Source organism: Mytilus trossulus, chromosome 2, assembly GCF_036588685.1.
Source record: "Mytilus trossulus isolate FHL-02 chromosome 2, PNRI_Mtr1.1.1.hap1, whole genome shotgun sequence".
In the NCBI taxonomy this organism is placed as follows: domain Eukaryota; kingdom Metazoa; phylum Mollusca; class Bivalvia; order Mytilida; family Mytilidae; genus Mytilus; species Mytilus trossulus.
Genome location: NC_086374.1, coordinates 16,066,464 through 16,089,663, shown reverse-complemented (window position 1 = coordinate 16,089,663; position 23,200 = coordinate 16,066,464). Strand labels below are relative to the sequence as shown.

The 23,200-nt window shown below is 32.6% G+C and overlaps 1 protein-coding gene across 2 annotated transcripts; it reads right to left on the bottom strand.

Moving 5' to 3' along the window:
* Nucleotides 1-7,420: 7,420 nt before the first annotated feature.
* Nucleotides 7,421-19,643, bottom strand: LOC134706598 (sarcoplasmic calcium-binding protein-like). Of its 2 annotated transcripts, none has more exons than XM_063565671.1 (2): nucleotides 19,382-19,643; nucleotides 7,421-8,227 (listed from the first exon to the last, which is right to left on the bottom strand). In XM_063565671.1, exon 2 carries the CDS (start codon nucleotides 8,221-8,223, stop codon nucleotides 7,687-7,689), a length of 537 nt encoding a protein of 178 aa, XP_063421741.1. In that variant the 5' UTR covers nucleotides 8,224-8,227; nucleotides 19,382-19,643; the 3' UTR covers nucleotides 7,421-7,686. The 2 variants fall into 2 exon arrangements, with proteins under 2 accessions (XP_063421741.1, XP_063421740.1); XM_063565670.1 differs by lacking the exon at nucleotides 7,421-8,227 and adding an exon at nucleotides 16,345-17,115 and having other exon boundaries at nucleotides 19,382-19,630.
* Between the last annotated feature and the right edge of the window lie 3,557 nt (nucleotides 19,644-23,200).

Sequence of the window (23,200 nt, the reverse complement as noted above, 5' to 3'; positions counted from 1 at the left end):
ATGCAAATCACAATATCCATGAAACTTACCTGTTGCCCTCTGTATGTTTTTTTCTCTTGAGCATTTTGTAAGGTTGTGAACATAAATTATTTCTTTAGAAAATGAGGTTTTACTATCGTGTCTTTTAAATAATCAATTCCCAATGAAATCATCTTGGTATCTGAGGGTATTTTCCTGTTTCTCCATTAGTAGCAAACATTTGTTTAGTTTCTTCAGCAAAGGCTGATACTAAATTAGCTTCAGTACACGCCATTGGCCCATAAGAACCTCTTTTTGAGAATCATTCATGGTAATGCCAATGTTTGTCTCTGTTTTCTTGGCAATGACATCCTCCCGTAAAATAGCAAACAAACATGTGTTTGCCTTACTTGTCAACTGTTTATCGTTGAAGCCTTCATTTTAAGACTCTGTTCCTGAACAAAAATTTTCATTTTAACCTGGTTGCAAAGAAATAACATCATTACGATCATCAGCTGACTCACTATGAGATTCTCTAGATCTATGTGTCTGTTTCAATAACTGACTTGTTGCAGTACTTGACTGTCTTGATGACAGTGTATTTCCAGACGTATTATTGTCATCATTTGCGGTACTTGTCTGTCTATCGGTTAATTCGTCCTTTTTTTTAAATCGAACATTTTGTCTAACTTACTGTTTAAGTGTCCGAACTTAGTGTTTCGTTTATTATCTAACTGGGTATACTTGGTAACTACTGACGAAGATGAGCGTGGCTTCTGCCCTTCACGAGAGGAATCCTCAAAAGTTTCTCCTTCTACTGGAGAAATATATTCCTTTTTTCCTTTGCCATCTCAAACGTGCAGAATTACGAGCCAGTAATAACACGACTATCTATCGAGCCGCCGAGAAATAAAACTGATAGTTTAAGGTCCTTTCCGGATTTTATATGTGGAAACATTGCATTTTATTACGGTCTATGTCATTTTGGCTTTGGTAAAGAGTTGTCTCATTGACACTCATACCATATATTTTTATTCTATAAAGACTATTACCTTACCCAAATATATATATATATATATATTGTGTTGTTTGTTGCTTGTGTTAATTCCAGTGGGAAATATGTAATGAATATTCAGTATAACCAAACACTTAATTACGAGCTGATGTACAGTAGTTGTCGTTTGTTTATGTAATATATACGTGTTTCTCGTTTCTCGTTTCGTTTATATAGATTAGACCGTTGGTTTTCCCGTTTGAATGGTTTTACACTAGTTATTTTGGGGCCCTTTATAGCTTGTTGTTCGGTGTGAGCCAAGGCTCCGTGTTGAAGGCCGTACTTTAACCTATAATGGTTTAATTTTTGAATTGTTGTTTGGATGGAGAGTTGTCTCATTGGCACTCACACCACATCTTCCTATATCTACTTAGAATTGTCCATATTAATGTGCAAATAAAAACAATTGTCAAATGTTTTATTTAAGGTCAAATCTGTATTTTATTCTTCTTTTTCAAAAAGTAAAATAAAAGCTATTGGTGATATATGGGACAATAATTCCAAATCTTTTAAAACGTGCAATTAATAGATAAACATAATTGTATTGCGGAATATTCACGAATCAAAAGTTCCATACCACAAACATTCATGCAGATTAAAAAAAAACATAATGATGTTTAAGCCACACCATTAAAAATTTCTGAAAACCTTGAATTTCTAAATCCAGATAATAAAATCATTACAATCAAAAACTTGACATTAAAACATCTTCAATTAAACATAAACATAACTGAGACCCCTAAGTGTCAAACAAAATGGGAAAATTTGTAAAGCGAGTATATAAATTGCGAAAAAAAATGGCTACTTCTCAATAAATGGTTATCTATAGAAAAGTTCGAAAGAAATGTATACACAGGATATATAAACTGAAAAAAGACTGCAAATAATGCATATGTCAAATGGAAAATGTCGCAAATGTGATGAAAATAATAATATTGAAACTCTTGAGCATTTATTTTATCAATGTAACAATGTTAAACCAATGATAGAAACGGTTGTTAAAAATTTACGACTGTGTAACCTAATAAATAACGATACACTCGTTGAAAAAGATATCTTATTAGGAATCTGTACAGAAAATTCGAATAATACCATTGTTAATGCAATAATACTTAATTCGAATGGGCTATTTGGAAAATACGCAATAAATGCAAATTCGATGAATTTAAACTGATTATGCAGTCTATACTTGCTTTGATAAAATTGAAGATGAAAAGGGAATTAAAACTACTGTTGCTACGCTCGGTTATAAAGTATATATGCAGATCAAAAATTAAACTCTTTGTCGAAAAAATATAGGAAGATATACTTTGTTCTACTCTAAACGCAGACTTTCGCATATTTTCTTATGTTTTAACATACTAAACTACTTATTGAGAAAAAGTCTTACCACCTTGTGAAAAGACAATACAAATCGTGTTGTTCTTATTTTATTTCTGGTTAACGGGCGACAAATCAAATGTTTTATATAGTTCTATACGTTTCTGCGTATTTATAACATTCCTGATGAAGCTAAATCTAGAAAAGCGTATCGTATGTACGAATTTGTTACGTGTTAATTCTTTTGGTGTAACTTGATTCACTGTTTAACTGTATTGTAGTTAAGCGTCCCTGTAAGGTGTACATTAACATTTACATAAACAAACAAACAAACAAACGAAAATTAAGGCTATTCTTTACTCAAAGCGATATTATATCGGAAAATATACATTTATGTGCCTTGTATGTTCAGGTACTGGTGTCCATTAATGCAAGTTTTACAAAACCGGCAATGATTAAAATTTTCAAATACGCATAAAAAAAATATAGTAAGGATTCGGTTGTCAGGTCATTAAGGATTTCATGCACATATTTTGGGACTAATATTGGTTCACTCAAAGGGTCTTCGCATCGAAAATTAACACATTTATTTAATAAAAAAAAACAGTCGTTGGCATGATTCCGAATAAGTTCTTCTCATATGTTGTTATGATGGTAGGATACTAAAACCCTTACGAAAGGGATTGTACTTGATTTTCATATAAGGAAGACATAATCTTTCAATCAGTTTAATTGAGTTCTGGAGCTGGCATAACTGCTAGTAGTCCTTTGTTAATGTATGAATTATTGTCGTTAAGCTTAGTTTCTTTTGTTACCTTTCCTGACATTGGATTCAGACTTCTTTTAAAATGACTTTTACTGTGCGTATTGATATGTGTTACTTCGTTCTACATTAGCTAGAGGAAAAGGGGAAGGTTGGGATCTCACAAAACATGTTTAACCCCGCCTGATTTTGCCTCTGACCTTTGTTTTAGTATGGGTTTTTTTTTAATTTGAACTCATTCACGTGTTTTGGAGTTTAGTGTAATGTCAAATTTCACTAAACAAGAACACAATTTCATTTAGCATCCAACTAAGAACCACCTCCGGTTACGGGAATTTCTCGCTGCGTTGAAGACACGGTTGGTGGACTTCGGCGGTTGTCTGCTCTTTGATCGTGTTGTTGTTTTTCTGGCATATTCCACATTTTCATCCTCACTTTTATTCGACAACAACTCTGAACGCTTAGCAGCCCAGAATAACATTTCTATTGAATGAAGATTTCATAAATACAGAGATTCGGCTAGGAAATTTAGCTGTACCTAGATAATTATATATGCAAACAAGATACCACATCTTATTTACATGTACGATAATGTTTTATAAAGACAGTATAATTTAGATAAGATTCATTAAACCTTATTCATTATTTGATTCTAAGCTTATTCTTAATAGGGACACCTCTTACACTGTTGTGTAATAGTGTTCTTTTCATTTGTCTTTCTATATTTCTAACCTTTACTGTTTAGTCTATATTTAGCAATATACGTTTACGGGGCTCCGTGTGCTGTATTTATACATCCAACCATTGTGCTATTGAGCTATGGTCAATTTTTGCAATCTTTTCTTGCATCATTGCTCTTGTACTTAGTCTATAAATGTCTATATTCCATTTGGTGTTTTTGTTAAAATAGTTATTTGTTTTATAGTGATTAAGATTATAAGACCATGTTGACTGCTGAACCCAAATTTTTGACAATTTTACCTATTATAAAATTGAGAATGGAAATGAGGAATGTGTCAAAGAAACAACAACCTGGTCATAGAACAGACAACAGCAGAAGGTCACCTCCAGGTCTTTAATGCAGCGAGAAATTCCCGCACCCGAAGACGACCTTCAGCTGGCCCCTAAACAAATATATATATACTAGTTCAGAGATCTCACCCCTTCCCCTATTCCTCTAGCTAATGTAGAAAAGTAAACGCATATTAAATACAGTTCAAGAGAGGTCCGAGTCTGATGGCAGAAGATGTCTCTTTGTTTTTGCTCACACGTTGTTTTTTGAAATAATATGTAAATGTATGCCACTGTCATACAAAAGAAGGAACGATGCCAGAGGGGTATTCAAACTCATAGATCGAAAATAAAATGACAACACCATGGCTAAAAACGAAAAATACATCGAAAATGAAATGACAATACTATGGCTAAAAACGAAAAATACAAACAGACAAACAATAGTTCACAACATAGAAAACTAAAGACTAAGCAACACGAGTTAGAAGTTTGCTATCGATAAAACGATGTTCCACATAAGATGACAACTACATCAAGTCAGGAATCTGACAGTTGTTTTACATTCGTTTGATGTATTTGAGTTTTTTGATTTTGCCATTTGATAAAGATCTTTCCGTTTTGAATATTCCTTGAAGTTCGGTTTTTTGCTTTTTTTTGTATGACCTTTGCATATAAACGTATTTATTGATACTCATATTGATGTAAAATCTATATACGTTTATCTCGATAATACGCATTTGAAATTTGACATTCTTTGCACAAAGCTTTGAACATTCATTGCTATTTATTCTTTTAATTTAATATAAAGTGACAGTCAATGATGTCAAGACAATACCTTACGATGACTTGTGGCGAAGAATTCAACACACGCATCTTAAACTACATCTAGAAGCGCAGGGGTGCCCGGGAGTCAGGAAGTATAAAACGAACTTCTAATCTGAGATTCTATTATAATTGAACACAACTTTTTTTATTATTCTAAATACAAATTCAGCAAGATGTTACAGGTATTTTTCTTTATTTCATACAGATCATATCCATCTGTTTCAGATACTTTGAAAGTTACAGCGATGCTTATATTTTGTGTGAAATTAGTAAACATTTCTAAATATGTCTTCCCAGACCGGCACGAGTAAGTGGTTGTATATCTATCTTCCATGAAGTTTGAGAACTCTTACGTCGGTTATTTCTGTCCGTTGTCTTTATCATAGTTGTTTTTGTGCTCCGTGTTATTTGTGTATGTCAAACTATTTCTAAATATTGTTTAGTATGTTCTTATGTTGAGTTGTTACACCACTGATCTAAGGTGGGGAGGATTGGCGCTCACAAACATGTTAAATCCCGCAACATTATATATATGCTCGTCCAAAGTCAGGAGTTTATAATCTATATGGTCCAGGTTGTAGTTGGGAACTGTTGGTCATATTAGTTTGTGATTTTTTGTTTAGTTATGTCATAATCCTTTTTTTTTTTATACATTTTTTTATTCATTATAATTTTGTTGGGTTTTTTTTTTTTTTGTCATGTTGGCGCTTGTTATAACTGACATCTTATCAAACGGTATTGGGTTTGATCGGCGTGTCAAAAACCGTACGATGCCATAAGTATAGATTATAACATGCCCTTTTCCATAGTGGCCCTGGTATCATCCCGAGACTCCCATATCGGCCTCGGGGCTTTAGCCGAGGGCCGATATGGATCGAGGGATGATACCCGGGCCAATATGGAAAAGACATGTTATAATCTTTTTATCACATATTTAAGTTCTGCAGAAAAGAGAAAAATTATCAATTATAACAATTTAATGATACGTAAAAGGTAAAATCTTCAGCAATTTATCACAAACATGTCATAAATGATGCAATGACGTCACGTCATTAGGAACAGGGCACAATATCAATATCTTTTTTTAGCCCCGGGCAATTTTGAGGTTATTGCATATGCAAAAGATAAGGTATTCATAACAAATATGTGATAACGTTGCTTACATCAACTTTATGTTGACTCTTTTGTACAGGTCATATTAAAAAAAATATCTACAAGTCAAAAGCCTTAAATTGCCAAACCACCCAGTTCTATTTTAATGTAAAGATTTGAAATTATTATCATTGATGAAAAGAACGATACTGTAAGTGGGGTCACTTTATGATGGTATTCTAGCAAAGGTTGAATTACACATCGCACTAAATTGTCGCTCATATATTGATTCAAAATCTACGTTTAGTCCATTGGTATTGAATTCTACTAGTTTTTAGTCTAATTCACGAACAATTATACAATGTGGGGTTTTTTTAGTGTTTTTTTTGTTTGTTATTTTTTTAGTGGTTTTTTTTGTTTGTAAAAAAACTAAATATGAGCACGTGCCTCACTAAAAAGATTATCTCACATCAACACGTCGGTATAGGACAGTTGTTGTCTTATGTCATTCCGTTCAGGTTTTGTTATGTTTGAGAATAATGACAGATGTTTGATAGTCTATGTTAATTTTTTACAGTGTTCTTGAGCTTGACATTTTGATTCGAAACTAGTATATTGTTGGAGACACTTTGTCGATATGATATGTCTTTTAAATATTTGCTCGTTAGGTGTATGTCTCCGTAACGTAAACGCCTTCCATCAATATGCATCTCTATCTTTTGTTGTTTGTTAATACTTTGAATACAAAAATCATAATATCAAGTGTCACGCAAAGAATTTGTTCAACTCTTGGTCTTGCTCTACTTTGACTACATCATATTTTTTTAAATTCCGTGTATTCAGTATTTAACTATATTGACATACTTCAAAGTTAAGCATACCAGTTTCGAGTTTACAGATGCAAGTTAGGAGTTATCATAACGAAGACTCAAAGTAGAATAGGTAAAAGCCAAGGATGTATAAGAACCGAAACAGTTGAAGATGACCAAAAAGGATCTAAAAAAATGTCAAATCCATATACAATCTTTTCCTGAGAGATTTGAAACCTTATTTATTTCATAATTTTGAAATTTATGAACGGAGAAAGTGTTTTTTTTTTATAAATCATGTCAGTAACAAAGTATTGTCTACCGAGCTGATAACGCCCTCGGGGACTGAAAGTCCACCGGCAGAGGAATGGACTAAGTGCTGTTAAAAATTATATCATCACGTTTATATTCCATACTTCCTAAGCGCTTTTCTTGATTGACCTGCACTAGTAACGCTCATGTATAAGAACCGAAATAGTTAATAGATGTCTGGCAAACAAGGATAGAAACAGATTGCCAAATCCGTCTAAGTTTAAATAATTTACAGATTACATTTGCATAAATATGAATATACAAACAAGACCGTGATTGACAATGGATTTATTGGATTTTTCAAGGACAACTCAATGACAGGGGATACAATCCTGATGTATGTGACGTCACAATTCCTTTTCTTTCTTTTTTTTCGGTCTTTGTCTGAAACAAACTTTAGAAAGTACCGGTACTTCTGTCATATGGGCATCCTTGGTTTTACATCTAACTCGGTCGTGTTCTTTCTCTACATGGTCACTTAAGTTGTTCTAGGTAGGAAAACCTGGGTATTGGGTCACCATATTATACGCCCAACAATCTTACACTCCTTCCTCAAATGATTCCTTGACGACATCTTTCTTGTGTGGATCATCAGATGTTGTGAACTGGATCCAAGAATTGACTATGTCTTTAAGAGGTATCAGTCCATCTTTGGGATTCAGCAATTCAAAGCTTTTTCTTACCAAGTTCTCATTTTCATGGCCAAATGCTTGGAAAGCAATAATATATTCACTTAGTTCAATCGATCTGTCTTTATTTGTGTCAATGACGTCAAACAGGACATTGAAACATTCGGTCATCTTTGCAGTGTATTTTGCTTTATCTGCTTTGTATTCTGACCCACATCGCTCCAAGAATTGTTCCAAAGATATTTCTCCGTCCTTAGTCTGCAAGATGTATTTGATCCACCATCCTTCCATGTCAATCTTTACTCCACTTGCTTTGTCGCCAAGAAGTTTATGTAGTTCGGCAAATTTACTGCGGGATTCCTCAACATCTGCAAATGAAATTTTGCCATCATGATTCACATCCAGGGATTTGTACCAAAGCTTCCATTTGTGGTTCAAGAATTCCATTGTTCTGAAGAAAGAATAGAATAATGGTTAACATGAATGTTTCATTATAATTAACGTTATGACACTGGTAATATGCCAATAATAAATGGTATATCTATTTAAAAATAAGGCGTTTTAAAATATATGTCCACTAAATGGGGATATAGAATTTCTAGTTTACATTTAGACTTTCCTATCGTTGTAAACTTCCTAATTATTTGGTCTCATTGGCAATCATATAACATCTTCTTATTTTTTTTTTATTATTAAGACAAAATATATAGAAAGGTACCGGAGAAGTGACCGAGTAACATAAGGGAAATATATAACGTGTATTCCCTGAACAATCTTCATATAGTAAGCATTTGTCTGTATATTTCTATTACCAAAATACACATGATATTTCAGAACATAAAACCAAAAAGGTCTAAATAGAACATGTAATTCAATTGTACGTTCTGTAGATTTTAGTTTTACGAAATTAACAAGCGATTTAGACGGAGAATTAAGATAGAATTGTCTATTTCATCTATAGAGATACAAACGATTAAAGATTTAAAAAATGTATCTATATTTGACATAGTTCTAATCTGGTAACTAACAGAGATTTTTCCATCAGGTTTTGATTCAACTGACAATTTGACCATGAAACCAAAATTATTGAATCTCCTAATATCAAATGATAGTTTCAATAATTGATAAGAGTCTTATATTCCTTTCAAATTATAGAACAAATATATATATAAACTCGACATTTAATTTCGATGTGTATTAATAAACTCATCATAGATACCAGGCCTAAATTTAATATATACGCCAGACGCGCGTTTCGTCTACAAAAGACTCGTCAGTGACGCTCGAATCCAAAAAAGTTAAAAATGCCAAATAAAGTACGAAGTTGAAGAGCATTGAGAACCAAAACTCCTAAAGGTTTTGCCAAATACAGCTAAGGTAATCTATGCCTGAGGTAAAAAAAAGCCTTAGTATTTCAAACAAATCATAAATTTGTAAACAATATTATAAATATAACCATATCAATGACAATTCTTATCAGCACAAAAAGTGCTGACTACTGGGCTAATAACACTCAAAATATCACATAAAAAAGTTTGTTTTCAATCAAATGTCTATACGAAAATACAAGATAATACCATTCATAAAAAACAATGTTAGTTTTAATACGATGTATTGTGTGTAGATAATAAAAGAGACACCACATGGCAGGGAAACATCCCCAATCAGCCTCATTTTGAAAATACCAAAACACTTGTCTAGTGTACGACATGGTCAATAAAAAAAACAGCATTTATTTTCAGTTGTGTTGGTTGTATTTTGTTTGCATTGGTAGTTTTGTTTTTGTATAACAGATTGTATAATATGTCTTTAGTATGAATAATCCAAAAAAGGACAAAACACTATATAAGATCCGATGCGTGTTAAAAACGGTTTTCTCCTGCTCTAAGTTGTGATATTCATTGCCACAAATATGTGTGCGCATGTTTATTTGATTTCGTGAGTCATGTATGATCATGAACTTTAATACTTTAATACGTCGTAGGCAGTTTGTGTCATGAAGATAGGTAATCCAATAGAAAATGTCACTGGAAAAACAGGATCGTTATTTTGCAGACAATTAACACCTTCAACCAGGAAATCGGTATTTCTAAATGCTACTTTATTAAATTAGTTCACTGTGTGTCACTTGGCATTTTGTAAGGAAGCTTCAAGAATTTTTGAAAATCTTTTAACTAGTACTGTAAGAACAAACTTTCAGGATCTGCTTACATTTCCGGAGCACCTGTCAGGTGTTTATTGGGGTTCGTTTTGTTTAGCTTTTAGTTTGCGTCGTTGTGTTTTGTGAAATGTTGTTTGTTTTATCGTCGTTTTTGTATTTTGCCATATCATTCTCACTTTAATATTCAACTTGTGCGTTTGAATATCCCTTTGGTATCTTTTGCCTCTTTATGCGCTGAAAGCAATTAATTCCATATCTATCAAAACATGTACAAAAGATGGACCAAAGATACCAAAGGGACAGTCAAACTCATAGATCGAAAATATACTGACAACGCCATGGCTAAAAAAAAAAATACAAATAGACAAATAATAGCACACAAGAAACAAACAGAAAACTAAAGACTAAGCAACACGAACCCCACCAAAACCTGGGGGTGATCTCATGTGCTCCGGAAGGGTAAGCAGATCCTGCTCCACATGCCACATTATATCATTTGTCTGTTTGTCTTTTTCTTTTTAGCCATAGCGTTGTAAGTTTATTTTCGATCTATGAGTTTGTTGTTGCTAATGTTATCACAAACCCGGTAAAAAGTCTAATTGGGTAGGTCACATTCGTAAAAGGCACTGGCTACGGTTACATGGAAATGTAACAATAATAAAAATATTATCGTTACATTGGAGACTAATTGACGGAAAGTTGAATAAGGAACCGATTAATTACGAATGTAACAATAATTATTGAGGCTACGGTTACAATTAAATTATTGTTACATTACATACACATGAAAACAGCAATGTACGCTAGATTTATTAAACTTATCTTCTATAGTTTTAGTGCTTAATTCTTTTATATTTACAAAATAATACTTGTAATAATTACAAATAATAAATATTATTATTCAACAAATGGTGTTTAAATAGTTTTACGTATTAATGGTTTTATAAAAGATACTTCTTCAGAATAGGATTATCAAAGGCGAAAAATATAGTTAAATGGTTTCACTTCTTAAATATTTAACTGCACACCTACTCTTATTACTGTCATTATACTTTGAACAAAGGATGAAAAAAATCCTTTTATTAATTTTATCTAGGTTAAACAATTTAAAACTTGGGATGCGTTTTAAACGAAACTGAAACAATATCAAGACACAAATTTCATACAGTTATACAAACGCACTAAGTAAAAAAAATGATGCATCAAAAGCAAAGTTTGCTTACTGTAACTTAAATACTGGGAACTTCTGTATGTACATGTATCCAAGGAGGACGTAATTTCGTTCATCAAAAAAGTGTTTGACTTCAACATGTTTTAAAAACCACTTGCTGGATTTGTAGAAACTTTCATTAAAATTAATGAAAAAAATTACAGTAAAGAAATTGTATGTAATAAAGGTATGTATTGTAAATATAAAATAAATTTCTTCAACTTTTACTATGATATTACAATCTTCAATCTTTGTCGTAATGACAGGGTAATCTCTCTTGTAAATTATCCTCTCTTGTAAAATTATTATCACAAATGTAGTTTCTGCTTTGTACTTAGATATTGTAGGTGGCGTTTAAAAATATTAAAGAATCAATGTATGAAGTGAAAATAAAGAAAAAAAATGGTTAATCAGGTAATTGAAATGACATAAAAAGTTAAAAAAATTTAAAAAAATTAAAAAAAATGTATCAAATTATCCACTTAAACGGTTTCCTCTATGAACTCCGCTAACATTTCAGTGATATTTTCTGCATTTGGCAAATTGATTGTTAATAAATTGTCTAAATCTGTTGGAATTTGTCCTGTTATGAAGTAGATTTTATGAAATGATTTGTCTCTTGCATATTACTAGTCCCATCGTAAATTCCTGTTTTTCATGTAACAATAACGCAATGTAACCGTAGCCTCGATAATTATTGTTACATTCATAATTAAACAGGTCCTTACCCAACCATGCATTCCGGCATTTAGTCTCCAATGTAACAATAATATATTTATTATTGTTACATTTCCATGTAATCGTAGCCAGTGCTTTCGTCGTAAAAAGGGAATCATTCATCTCGGGGACTGGTGTTATACAAGTGTACAACGAAGTCGCCCTGCTGAATTTGACCATTGCAGTCACATACCTCAATAAGAACAAATCTTGAATGGTAAAACACTTATATTCGTACAGTGCAAGAAAATACGAAAATACATTTGAACAAAATTTCAAAACTGGAGAAAATATAAAAAAGATGTGGTATGATTGCCAATGAGACAACTATCCACAAAAGACCAAAATGACACAAACATTAACAACTATAGGTCACCGTACGGCCTTCAACAATGAGCAAAGCCCATACCGCATAGTCAACACATAAATAAACGACAACCACTGAATTACAGGCTCCTGACTTGGGACAGGCACATACATAAATAATGTGGCGGGGTTTAACATGTTAGCGGGATCCCAACCCCCCCCCCCCCCCCCTAACCTGGGACAGTGGTATAACAGTACAACATAAGAACGAACTATAAAAATCAGTTGAAAAAGGCTTAACTCATCAGATAGACAAAAAATACAAGTGGACGTGGCCGTGTACTTATACCTCCCGACACAAAAAGACACAATGAACAGATCTGAGAGTACTCGCAGTTATCTGACAGCTAGTTCAAAGCCATTAACAACTAATAAAAAAATCATGCCTCTAAGACTAAACACTCAATCCGTACACATCCAACATACAATGGATTTAGTGTAAAGACGTCATAAACAGCCAGAGAAAACATGACCTTTGTGCAATGCCAAGTTACAGGTATCGACAGATTGTAGATCCATGAAAATGTATATGTATATAACATACTAGTAATATTTAGTTAGCTTTAAATCTACTGATAACAAAATCAATAAATATACCAATAAAAACAATATTCAATGATCGTATTACAGTGTTGAATAGGTAACCTTTTAGAATAAGTTTATTTAAAGGAGCAACAAGTTTACATGGATCATTCCTAAATTTCCGGGCACGGTTAACAATATTTCCGTATAAAAATGTGCTATCCCGTTTGAAATAAGTTTTTTACAGGTACAACCAAACTTCAAAACCAAATCTTTATATCTATGGAAAAATTAAGTAAAGGTTTTAAGTAATTTATGATAACGATATCCCTGGTTTAATAATTTACCAGTAATACATAGGTTGCGTTCGTTAAAATCAAAAACGTCACAACAGACACGGGCATAGCGAACAAGTTTTGAAATATAAACATCGTAAGATGGTTCCAAAGGAACATCACCATCTAAAAATGGAAAATTAACAATAGGGAAAGAAAAATCGTCTCTTTTGCCGTAAATTTTAGTGTGCACTTTCCCGTTTAAAACCGAAATACCTAAATCCAGGAAAGGACAGTTATTACCGAATACATTTGATTTATTTAAAGTAAGTTCCTTGGGGTAAATTTCAGCAGTATATTGAGAAAATTCTCGATTATTTAACGAAAAAATATCATCAAGATAACGGTAAGTGTTGTTGAATTTATCAATTAAATGCAATTTCGACGGGTCATTACTGAGTTTAGTCATAAACTGTGATTCGTAACAGTACAAAAACAAGTCTGATATTAAAGGGGTACAATTAGTGCCCATGGGGATACCTAAGTTTGTCTTATTTATATTTTACCACAGCATTACTGTATATCATATTTGTTTTGCTTTTTGTTTGTTACTTTGTCAATACATCAGGCCAATGGTTTTCTGGTTAAAGTACTTTTGTCGTGTCAAGAACTTTATAAGTTTTAATTTGCTGTTGCAGGCCAAATTGTGACCTTTACGTTATTTGGTCATTGGTTGTTTACTTTCTCATTGGCAACCATGCCAAATCTTCTCATTATATACATGCGATAAGATTTTGAAAATGGTTTTATTTCTTATCTTTTATTGAATTGTGTTACATTGTCATTTCGGGGCCTTTATAGCTGACTATGCGGTATGGGTTTTGATCATTGTTAAATGCCGTACGCTGACCTATAGTTTTTAATTTTTGTGCCATTTTGGTCTCTTGTGGACAGTTGTCTAATTTGGAAATCATACCACATCTTCTTTTTATATTATATATTGTTTCACCTTCAAATGTAAGGCATCAACAGTGCTCAACACTCTCTAATGAAAAAGGACACCAGCAATTGTTATTGTATTAGACTTCAATGCCTATTCTTTTTCAAAAGCAAAGTGCATGTGTCTTCTTCGTATTATAGGGAAATGTCTTTAAACGACTCGTCCTATTATTAATACAAACTAACAATTAATTTGATAATTAAAGTGTGTTAATGGTCTGTTCCAAGAAAACATGTTTGCTCTATAACAATCATTTTATCTGTGTCTAGTTTAATTTTTTTTCCCTGCCAAATTTTTGTAATTTGTTTTCGTCCAGAACATACATACAGTGTTTGCCAAAGAATAAAAAGCAAACAACAACCAAGCAACCTTTTAACAATCCTTTTGAATAAAGGTGTTGACCAGCAAGACACAATCTATAGTTATAGGAAGATGTGGTGTGAGTGCCAATGAGACAACTCTCCATCCAAATAACAATTTAAAAAAGTAAACCATTATAGGTCAATGTACGGCCTTCAACACGGAGCCTTGGCTCACACCGAACAACAAACTATAAAGGGCCCCAAAATTACTATTATAAAACCATTCAAACGGGAAAAACCAACGGTCTAATATAGTCCGCATGACGAAAATCGTCTGTCGATTCTATATTGGAAAGAACATTTTTACCTTTTTTAAAAGAATTTTATAGAGACCAAAACTGATCAACATAAAAAGATCTACAAATAAGTTTAACCTTCGAAATGGCCTTGGAGGGGTTGTTCCCAATAAGGATGGTTTAATACATTTTGGCGGTTTCGTTGGTGAAAGCCGTATAGCTATTTAGTGTCATGTAAAAAGGAAAGACAAACAGCTTCCGACGAGTCAAATGATTAAAGATATTGGACTAAAATTAACAAAGGTTTTACACTATAGTAATTTTTTTATTTTTTTTTGTGGGGGGTCTTCATAATTTGCTGCTAGGTGTGCGAGCCAAGGCTCCGTGTTGAAGACCGTACCTTCACCTATAATGGTTTACTTTACTAAATTATGCTTGGATGGAGAGTTATTTCTTTTTGTTTTCAAGAAGAAGAAATACGCAAAGCATTGGTAAAAATTGATATTCACTTCTATAAGGATTTTTTTATCATTTCTTCTTAAAAGTTTTCACGATAATTGACAAACACGCAAAAATTGGTATTTTTTTCAAATAAAGGACAATAATTACCATGAAGATTTGCCTAATATTTTTGTTGAAATAGCAAATAAGATAGATTTGGATATTTTTGGCAGTTTGGTGCCCGTCGCCTTTCAGATTTTCTCTAGTTGTAAATGTAACATTTAAGATATTGGACAAAATACTTGCATTTACGTATACAATTATGTTCTATTTTTAACCACGATGGTTATGTTAATATATCAGTGGTTGTCGTTTAATGATGTGGTTCAAAGGTGTTTCTCGTTTTTTTTTCATATACTAGTAAATTATACCATTGTTTTCCTGTTTGGATGGTTTTACACTAGTCATTTTGGAGCCCTTTATCGCTTGCTGTTCGGTGTGAGCCAATGCTCTGTGTTAAAGGTCGTACTTTCAGCTACAATGGTGTTGTCTCATTGGTACTCATATCACATCGTCTTATATTTATAAACATTATACTAAATACCATAAAGATTATTCAGCGAAATTTTGGTTTGAATGTAGTCGTGTGGTGTCAGAGGAAATACTTTTGAAATGTCTACGACGACGGACACCAACTGGTGACAATAGCTCACATGGTCCAATTGGGCCAAATGAGTCTAACATGATCATTGAGAGTATATTCAATGATAAAGTAGTTTGTTTTGTATTTATTAAGAATACTGTGTGAGTGAACTTGTGTAATTCAAGAATTTACAATCACACAAGTAGGTCCTTCGTCAATGTCTGAAATAGTATTGCATCACGAAACATTTACTATATATGATATAATATTCAAATCATCTCAAAGCGTATATATACATGCGTTAAGCAGAATGTATGCAATATATAGTAAGCCATGCTTTATATTTATAAATGTATTGTGAATGATAGGCGTTTACTATATAAACTACATATGTTATTAGAAACAAAATACGGCGAAGATGTTTTAAGAGCAGAAATCTTTGGTCTTAAGTGTTATATAAATTGTTTTGTTTATTAATCTATCAATACCTATAAAACTGAGCTAGTCGAGCTTTTTAAACTCGATATTTCTAAAACAAATGAATTTGCAAATTGAAGATTTTCAGTATAACGGACAGAACAGATATGAACCTATCCTAAGTTTAACATCTTTATATCAATGATTTAAAAACGAAATTATTTTATCTAGGTTTTTATTAACATGTTAATGCATTGAACATATTAAGTAATTTGCAATGTGACGTCACGTTTTGAACATTCTTTCATGATACCTCTACAGTTCCCAGGAAGACATATTTCACGGAGCGCTCCTTACTTTAAAATGGCGTAATTAATCTAATGGTTGTCACCGGTGAGGTAGATCACATGGAAGAACGTTTAGGTAAAAAATAATGTTTGTAGTTCTTAAAATCCTGTTTCGAAAGCCTGTTTAACTGGATCGGGCTTGCTTGCATCATCTGACGTCACAAATGTTATCCAGGCGTTAACAATGTCACGGAGAGGAATGAGGCCATCCTTGGGACCCATCAGCTCAAATGCTTTTCTTACTACAGGCTCGTTTTCATGTCCAAAAGCTTGGAAAGCTATCACGAATTCGTCAGCTTCAATTGATCTATCTTTATTTGTATCAATTACGTCGAATATTTCGTTAAAACAATTGGAAATAGTGCTCACAAAAGCTGCTTTATCCTTTGTATACTGTCCAGAAAGATCGGCCAAAAAATCAGATTCGGATACTTCTTTCGTTGGGTTTTTCAGGATATAAGTATTCCACCATTTTTCCATATCGGCTCTTACTGATTCAGCTTTGTCACCAAGAAGATGATGAAGGTTTGTAAATTTACTACGAGATTCTTCTACGTCGGCCATGGAGATGGTGCCATCATGGTTGACATCTAATGACTTGTACCAAATTTTCCATTTTTGATTGAGGTATTCCATTTTAGTCTGAAATATTTTATGATTTAAGCTATGAAGTCAATAGTACAGGTATCTTTTTTTATTTCCGGTGGCTGTGTTGGATTCGAACTGGAAACGGTTAAACGAAAGTAGAAAATAAATGTCACGCAAGGTATAAATGGGGTACATGCACATGAAATTATGATGAACAACATAAGCGTGGTTAGTTTGTATTTGTCCTAAATACGCATGCCATTGAAGCCACCAACTGGACGTAAAATATTAATTGTAATGTATTTATCTAAGATTTAATATGCTGCGTTCAGGTGTAAAAATTATTAATATTTTACTGATATTTTATATGAATTCAACAAAGCAGCAACCTAACGACACAAATAAAAAATATATATGTAGAGGCTAAAATTGTAGCCTTTAACAAAACATTGGATCTTTACAATATATTAAGCCGTTAATATTCACAAGTGAAAAACAAGAACTAAATAAATCAAACCGAAAGAATCAAAAAACAAATTATCCTTTTTACAATAGATACTCTTCCGAAAAATTCAAATTGTTGTAAACAGTTGATTTTTAATTATGACCTTATATATCAATGGTAATCCATGTCATCATGGGCTGGATAAATGCATATTAGAAATTAGTCTATACCTGCCATAACCTGCCATGCGTACAAAGAAATTCTTCTAATATCAAAAGGTATCATTTTATTTGATGCAGCTAATTTTAAGCTGTTAAATTGCTTTTCATCTTCTTTTTTTTTCCTGTTAATTACTTTGTTTATGTATTTTCATTTGTTCTTAATGGCAGACGTTCAACAAGTTTGAGGTGTAATTTATTAAGAAAACGAATACCATGTGCCAATAAGTGCGAGTAAACCATATAACTGTAACTGAATTACAATACTAATTAACATCACACGTATCTAATTAGATGATATGCTTTGGCACATTTACTGAATGATTTTCGTAATGTATCGTTAATACTTAACACGTGAGGATCTCTTGATTGCTATGTCCATTTAAGATGATCTATGCGGTACTGAATGGGAATCAATATCAAACATTAACCTGTTAACCCCTTTGTAAAACAAAGCAGTGAATTTTTAATGACAAGGAATTTAATTTTTTGTCTGTTCCATTGCATAAGTATGCGCGGACATAAAATAAATTAAAGAGATTGTCGAAATCTTTGCGGTGCTGTGTTCAGCAGATTTTTTTTAATATATATATAATATGCAAAAACGCAATGGTATTCAGTTTCCTATTCATTTTTTTCTTTACTTTCGATTCCGTATCCACCAAAGGGCAAGGAAGTATAGACCAGTTTCATATAAGCGACTTATCAAAGATGATCTCGAAATCTTATGCGGACTGTTAAAGGATAATTTCCTTGAACGTTTTACTTTCCATTTTTTTAAAATCAATTTGATTTGATTTGATTTTCTGTGTTTTAACGCAATTTTTAAAGTACCGCTTGGGGCTATTTCGTGACGGCCAGTTTTTATTGGTGGAAGAAATCATAGTCCTCGGAGAAATCACCAACCTTCGATAGGAAAACTGATAATCCTAGTCAATGAAAATTTGAGTCGAGTGCACCCACACGAGTGACTTGCTAGTGATTACAGTAGTAACTACTTTGACCACTCTACCACCTTTAAAACATAAAAGTCAGTAAGTCTTTGGGAATTCTATGTGATATTTTAGAAATTATTCAACGTTTTAATATGTTGATTTAAAAGGGTGCATCTGTCTTCGCAGAAAAGAGGCTTTAAATTTCGCTGTATATCAAAGCGATTTTATAGAATGAAAGTTAATGAGCAGTATAAAGCAAATGACGTGACTTTAGTTTACCAAGAATAATTACTAAACATAATGGAAAATTGATATGGAGATAGAATGGATGAAATATAATTTAACAAATATAATAATTCTGGGTCCATGGGTTAACATGCCGATGACTAAATATTTAAGTAGCAAAAAGAAGCATTCATGCAAGAACAGCCAATTGATTATTGATATATAATATAATGATAAATCTAAATTAATGCATATATATAATAGATTATATTGTAAATTCATGTGATATGATTATATTAGAAAAAGCATGCATCTTTGCAAAGCTATTTCATGTTTAATGTTACTCGCACATACTCTAAATTGTTTCTTATTTTTTCATATGCTATCAAGCTTAAATGGATGAAGAAAAATGACACAAAAGCTTAAGCAAAGCAATACGTAGACAGTATTATATGCATCACTAACTATAAGCTACTAGTAAAGTATATGATTCTTACCGTGTGGTAGTAGATAAATCCTAATGTCAGAGGAATGAAGTGACCTTTACTTGTCGATGGAAACTGACTTGTGACCCTCACGGTGCTGGTGGTTTAAATGCTATGACAGATTATTATCAGTTGGACCAATGATGGCCTTGCTTTTTGGTAATTAGATCGGTACTTTCTTATCTTATCATATTTGATGCCATCTTTGGTATACCGACTTGTAACGTCACACCTGATTGGCTAGTATTGATTTGTCGTCGAACGATTTGGAGGTCCTTGAGGTAAATTATCATGAAACTAATCTCGATAATTAATAAAGTTACCACTTCGACTGTGCAATGTCAGATGTATGCTTGTAATTACTGTTTAGACTTGTGATATTCTTTGTGTAAACATTAAGTACCCTGGTATATTTTCTCACTTCTTGAAGAAAAATAAACATCATGGGATGTTAGTTGCCAGTCATCCTTTGAATGCCAATCATGTAATTCAACCAAGATTATCATGTAGACAATAAAACAAAATAATGATCAAAGCATTAAATAATCAAATGATTAAGACTGTAACATTCTAAAGTGATAAGAAATATCTACGACTAAATGCATTTTGACAATAACCCAATACTGACCATGCACATCATTAAGAAATATCATTTGTCATTTGTCTTTTTTTATATTATGTTATATATTATACTAGTATACGAGTGAGCGAGCAAAGAAAAGCATCTAGTAAGAACACACGTACTAAGCATATGATGACAAAGCGTGAACAATTAAGTCGACAAATGAAAAATCAGACAAAATAGTAAGCAACATATTGCCACGAAGGCACTAACATTAGCCATGTTAAACACACCCTTTATGTTTAATGCTTGTCAAATAAAACCATATGCGTTTAAACGTAAGTTGGTTGACACGGAGTGAAAATAACTTGTGCTGTAGGATAACATGGCTGTATAATTATGTTCCTTTGCCCATGGAAGTATTATATTGTCAAACATTAGTACAAATGTATGTTAAAAAATCGTTCTTGGTCAATCGGTAGGGTGTTATATTAATGTATCGCATCCTTATGTTCTGACTAAGTATGTTATATTTAAGATTGTCGCTAAAATATCAATACGTCAAACATCGCTACAATCAAAATGATTAAATGAATACATGAAATCATTTAAATTGAGAATGGAAATAGGGAATATGTCAAAGAGACATCAACCCGAACAAAGAGCAGATAACAGCCGAAGACCACCAACAGGTCTTCAACGCAGTGGGAAAATTCCACACCCGGAGGTGGGGCTCAGCTGGTCCCTAACAAAATGTGAACTAGTATAGTGAAAATGGACGTCATTCTAAACTACAAAACAAGTAAATTAACTAACATTAAAAAACATACAGAACTAACAAAGTCAGAGGCTCCTGGCTTAGGACAGGCGCGAAATTTCGGCGTGTTTAAACATGTTTTTTAAGATCTTAACCCTCCCCTATACCAGTAGCTAATGTCAAATAAAGAAACATACAGCAATATGCACAAATACATGTACACAAAGCTTAAAAGAAGTCCGGATCCGATTTTAGAATAGATAATAAAAGAAACTAAACAAAATAACAATGACAATGATACTTAAATTAACAATGGACTGCTAGCAGTTACTGATATGCCAGCTCCTGACCTCAATCAAACTGACTGAAATGTTATGTTTGCATGTTTGTATAATTTAAGTTGGCATTATTCATCAAAGTTTTAGTTCTAGAAACTTTAAAATAAAACGCGTACAGTGATGAAATGAAAACATATTTGCACCAGTATAAGAAATTGATATTAATAATAAACATAATCTTTATCAAAGAGGATAACATCATTAGCAAAGTTAATCTTCCTAGAATCCTTAAAATAAGTTAAAAGTATGTATGTTATACAACATAAGGTAAACTAAAAGGATATCACTACACAAGAATAACTCCATCCTCATATTATCTTTTGCACAAAATGCATTCAAAACCCCAATATTTAAAGACTATGCACTCGAAAAAAGAAACAACAACATTTGTCTATAACAACGAATCGTATTATATTTAACTTTTACTTCCGATGGTTTGATATTTCATATTTGCACAGTTGAGTACACACATTTTTCAATTGATCTTCACGAAATTGATCATTAGATTTCACAGGTATAAATCAAATAATAAGTAGATGAGGAACCATATGATATAGAAGTAAGCAACTATAGTATACCTCATGGCCTTCAACAGTGAGCAAAACCCATGCCGCTACGCAAGCTAAAAAAGACCTCCGTATGACACTGCAGCAAACATCAAACCCATAATTACAGGCTTCCGACTTGTAGCAGGCATATATACACAGACAAAATTTGCTGTCATGAATATCAAATGAATCAGTCACATTGAATTAACGTGAATTTTTTTATGGAAGATTGACCTTAAACGAACTGATGCAAAAAACTCACGTGAACGTTTCATGTTAATTTCACATGAATTGAGATTTTCATTAAATTTGGAAATTTGTATGTTATTTGAATAACTTTAATTTAGTTTGTTAATTTCACATGAATAAAATCATGTGATTTTTACGTGAGTTTTACATGAGATTCATATGTAACTCACATGAATTGATTTCACGTGAGTTCACGTATATACTCGTTTGTGTGAGATTCACAAGAGTTTATGCTCACTTGAAATTTCACTGAAACATTACTACAGTGTGGAAACCGTTGTTAGAAATGTAATGTAATTTGCAGAGCGTATCGTATAAGATTTACTAATAATTTGTTCTCAGCCAGATTATACAAGAAACATTAACCAATCCATCAACATACCTTTGAACGGATTTTATAATTTACTATTTTTGCAAATCCTTGGCCAAATGGTTCTTTAAAACATACTACCTCCTTTGCAAATCATTAATTGATCTATCGATCGATCAATCAATCAATTTGAATTATCAAGCTGATCGAATGTTTTTCCTTTAAAATTATTTGAATATGTACTAGGCTTTCAAAACGTTATTTTTTTCTAGCGCAACAGAAGAAATTTATTCCAGAAACACGTGTTGTAAAATCAGATATTGTTATCCTACATGGCTTTCTTCACAGAAATCATATTTTATACAAAAAAGTAAATGTATGGATGGATGATTGTGAATACGAAGAACGATGGTTGACAGTGAATATGAAGAACGATTGATGATAGTGAATACGAAGAACGATAGATGATAGTGAATACGAAGAACGATCGATGATAGTGAAAACGAAGAACGAGGGATGATAGGTAAATACGAAGAACGATGGATGATAGTGAATACGAAGATCAATGGGTGATAGGTGAATACGAAGAACGATGGTTGACAGTGAATACGAAGAACGATGAAGGATAGTGAATACGAAGAACGATGGATGGAAGTGAATACGAAGAACGATGGATGATAGGTGAATACAAAAAACGATGGATGATAGGTGAATACGAAGAACAATGAATGATAGGTGAATACGAAGAATGATGGTTGACAGTGAATACGAAGAACGATGGATGATAGGTGAATACAAAGAACAATGGATGATAGGTGAATACGAAGAACGATGGTTGACAGTGAATACGAAGAACGATGGATGATAGGTGAATATGAAGAACGATGGATGATAGTGAATACGAAGAACAATGGATGATAGTGAATACGAAGAACGATGGATGATAGTGAATACGAAGAACAATGGATGATAGTGAATACGAAGAACGATGGATGATAGTGAATACGAAGAACAATGGATGAAAGGTGAATACGAAGAACGATGGTTGACAGTTAATACGAAGAACA